The sequence below is a fragment of the Morone saxatilis genome, unplaced genomic scaffold (assembly GCF_004916995.1).
Source record: "Morone saxatilis isolate NCDOM2014 unplaced genomic scaffold, NCSU_SB_2.0 Contig3, whole genome shotgun sequence".
NCBI lineage: Eukaryota > Metazoa > Chordata > Actinopteri > Moronidae > Morone > Morone saxatilis.
Window position 1 is genome coordinate 7902248 of NW_023339873.1, and position 4051 is coordinate 7906298.

General features: G+C 40.4%; 2 protein-coding genes across 2 annotated transcripts in view; both read left to right on the forward strand.

Moving 5' to 3' along the window:
• The window catches only part of theg (theg spermatid protein), a 2978-nt gene extending 1495 nt beyond the window's left edge, over positions 1–1483 (forward strand). The window contains exons 4-5 of the mRNA XM_035673673.1: positions 341–500; positions 612–1483. Of these exons, the coding sequence (XP_035529566.1) occupies positions 341–500; positions 612–853 (402 nt within the window). The 3' untranslated portion in view covers positions 854–1483. The remainder of the gene's footprint in view (positions 1–340; positions 501–611) is intronic.
• Positions 1484–2316: 833 nt separating this feature from the next.
• The window catches only part of LOC118336702 (interleukin-6 receptor subunit beta), a 16102-nt gene continuing 14367 nt past the window's right edge, over positions 2317–4051 (forward strand). The window contains exon 1 of the mRNA XM_035673380.1: positions 2317–2403. The gene's annotated coding sequence lies outside the window, so the exon portion shown is untranslated. The remainder of the gene's footprint in view (positions 2404–4051) is intronic.

The window sequence follows — 4051 nt, forward strand, 5'->3', positions numbered from 1 at the left end:
ATGTTACACACTGGAGCTTTAACTTACAGCTACAAATGTAAACCTCATGGTGGCGCTCTCAAAAAGCCAAGGGGATCACCAAAATCAGTAAGCCTCGTCATCGGGGGACCATGGGTGCGTGCGCAAAATTCAAACCCAATTCATCCAACAATTGTTCAGTCGAGGCCAAACCAACAGAGCTACACTGCCACCCATTCAAAATGTCAAAATGGGAGAGTCAAGACTGAGTGAAAAAAAGTTTAATTTATTTGAATGACCCCGATGAGTTCATGTCTAATATTGTGTTTTTCTGTAAGTGAGTTTAATATAATCTCATCAATCACCTGAAATGTGATTGTAGTTGAACAGAGCGACGCAGACGGCAGTCGCCACTTCACGAATTTGCCAGCTCGCCCAACCAAAAAGAAAGCAGGTTCTGGAGGGCTCTGGCAACAGATCTAAACCTGTACCGTTGACCCACATGCCCTGCAAAGCATCTGCACACATAGAGCTACTTGCTAGTAAGTGTTCCCGTCAAGCAACGTTTCTGGTTACATTTTTGCTCTATTGTGGCATTTTCTTTTTTTTATCGTTTTACATGCTATTTGACATGATTGCTTTTGTCTTCGCAGCCCCTAAACAAGACCACCCCAAGTTTGAAGGAGAGCGCTCAGTGTGCTGGCTCGTCTCCAGATCAGCGAGAAACTACGTAGCCAACCAGAGACTTCTTGAGCTGTCCAGTCCCAAAGAGAGGAAGGCTCTGTTCGAGGGGTACGACCCGTACATAGTTAGCAGGGCGGCCCGCTCTGCTAGCCCCTCGCCTCGGATTCAACAGCTCTGCCTGCCCCTGCCTCGCAAATGCAGCTCAAACTAGTAGAAGTCTAGTCCCTGGAGATGTGTTGATTGTTCTCCTTTTCCTCATTGTGATACAGTTGTTTTCAGGAAAAATCAGGACTTTTTTTTGCTTTGTTGTATGAACATACAGCAACATCCAACCAGTGTATGATCTATTCATACTTCTTCTGCTCCAATCCACTAAAGAGCAAGCCTTCAGTTCCTCTGTGTACTTTCCAACAGCCTGTCAGGATACGCGGATGTTGATGGTGGCATAATTCAAAATCTGTTGAATGCCACCATGAATGCTTTACACACCTGTGTGTTTGTGTTATTCATTTTCAATAGTTGTGCTCATGTGTGCCTTTAGAACCAGACAACCTGCGTGATTGCAGGAAAGTCACAATGAAACAACACAAACGATCAGGGCGATATTGTTATCTGAAACTGAAATTGCTTTGAGACATCCTGCAGCACACATCCTGCAGCGCACATCCTTCACTTCTTAATTGTTTTCTTAGTTATTGTTAACATGAGACAGGCAGCCAGTGAGTCAACTCTGCAGTGATGTGTTGTGTTATGAATTGAAGGCACTTCATTTCAAAAGGCTGAACCGTATCTGTTCATGGTCTTTCACAGATTTTGTCTGTGTAAATAATAATCATCTTTATTGTCCACAAGTTCAGCCTTGATCGTCATTGTGAATTGAATCCCCATAAAAACAGTAATACCTCCCAGTTGTTTCTGCTCTTTCTCTTTTGTTTACTGGCTCTGTTTGTAATTCTGGTTTTCTTCTTAGACACCAGGTGCCCATACCATGTACAAAAGTTGAAACACTTTGAACAACAAATCAGTCTCTAAAATATTCTTGCTTATATCGTCTATGAATCTAGTTTCCTGTGTAGAAAACATCTACTATGCACATGCTGCAACAGTCAAATGTGTTTCCAGAGTATTTAAACTTAGGGGCAGATCCAAAGTGGTGGCATAAATTAACCCATTAATTTAGATGATAATTTTAGAGACCATGTTTAAAAAAGGCTTAAATTAACCCATATCATTTAAGGATCTGTTATGGCCACATTAAAAAAAAATGAGTTAGATGAAAAAAGACATAAAGAAAAAGTCAAACAATTTATTGATTTCAAAAGTCACTTTTAAATATTTCTGTTACTTTACTAACGTGCCACAATAATATAATGTTTTTTGAGTTTAAATATATTCATTTGGGGGCTTTTATGTGATTGTGATTATCTTAGCATACATTCCTGCCACCACGTAAAGGTATTTCCCAGGTATTCCACCCTAGATCAAGGAAAATAATGACTCACAACCACCAGCTCTTTAGTTTTACTTCCATTATTTAAAAAAAGGTCACTGCCTCAGTAAGCTCCCCAGTAGTGTGGAAAACTCCCCATGATCCTCCGGAGTACCCCGAACCTCAGATTTGAAAGCCGGGAGAGAAAGGGGGCCGAACAGCTGGGCGGAACAGATGTGTTTACTACGTGTGTCTGAGAGGCTGCTGAAGGCTGTTGCATAATCGCTGTAGTTGAACGAGGGCAGAGGCGCTCGTCGTCCGCGCTCAGACCGGTAAGTGGACGGGGGGATTTTAACCGCCAACCTTTCTCAATTAGCGCTCAGAAATCCAGCCTCAACCCTCTCGAGGGGGATGTTTGAAAAGTTTGACGGTGACTTTTAGCACTAGTTCCTGCTTTAAAGACGCGTAGCCTTTTTTTAGTAACTGAAAAAAACAGTATAATTTCCCAGTATAGACTCTTATTATGTAATATTGGCGACAAGACAAGTGTATCGATTAGTTGACCGACCGAAAACTCTGCTGAGTCAGTGTTTCACGCACATACGAAGTTCTAGTTCAGTGTGAAAGGTGTGCGGTTTTCCTCTGTTTATGATTTGAATGTTTGTGTTTTGTGACTGACTGGAATAAGAGGACTTTACATTGGAAGCAGGGAGCTTGTAAAAAGGCCGTTTTCACCTTTTTTCTGACACATTTTCAAAGACTACATGATTCATTGAGGGCGCTGAAGTTGGTTTTTCGTTCCGGCAACTTTAACTCAGTGCTGAGCGACATGTGCTCCGTTTGCTGCATCTTTGACTGTCCTTAAAGACGTTTAAGATAAAGCTTTAACGCTGATTTGGTGAAAATTGCAACAAAAAAAAGGTAAATTGGACTTTTGTTGTTGTTTTCATATTCCACATTGGACCAGGTCCAGATTGAAAACCACGATACAAAAACAAGACTTGTGAAATCTAGACTGGATTGCAAAGCGGGTTGTCCAAATGAAGGTTGGACAGGAGCATGGAGATTTTAGTAGTAGTTAAAGGGCTCCATAATATTATTAATATTATTCCAGATGTTTAATCTATAAAGATATGAGTTATTTTTCAAAGATAAAAATAACTTTACTTATAGTACTTTTGTTTGTTCCTAAGTGAGAAAGACCAGATGCATGGCAATCACAAATGAAATGGAGACAGGTGGACCAACGCAATAAAATAAAGGTTTCACAAATCTGAAACTATGTTTTAAAGAATATTTAGCCTGTCTGGGATCGTCTAATGTAGTGGTTTTCAGTCTGGATCTGGTCTAATGCCGTCCTGAAAAAAATCAGAGAAATATAAAAAGATTTGACTGCCAAATCAGAAACTAACTTCAGCCTTGTGATTAATTAATATTATCAATCAATATTTGCAGGAATAGATTTTGTTGAAAGTAGACTACATCACTGCTGACCACAGCAGCTCTGTAGGAGCAGTTTATTAGGTACAGCTTTACAGTCCAATGCACAATATTGGATCTTTGTCAATATCTGATATGTCGATATTTTCCAACTCATTTTGGTATGCTGATGCCGATACCACTATATGCACATATTTGTTTCCACTAAATTGCAGAGAACATCAAGTCTCTACTATCAATTAATGCATTATAATGCTCACTCTTTATTGTGATGACTCATTGGCTGAGGCAGATATAAAATACAGGGCAAAACTTTTTATTTACCCCACTGGTGCCTGTTAAGTTCAATCAAATCCATTGTAATAATCGGGATGACGGCTCTTATGATAGGCAATTAAATGTAGTGTTAAAGGAATACGATGTGACTCCTCCTGGCATGACTGACACTGAGCAAATGGCAACTCTGTCCTTCAGGCAAACAGAGGCACATAAGGCATCATCTTCAGTGGCGTGCACGGACTTTTTGAAGGGCAGGGGCGG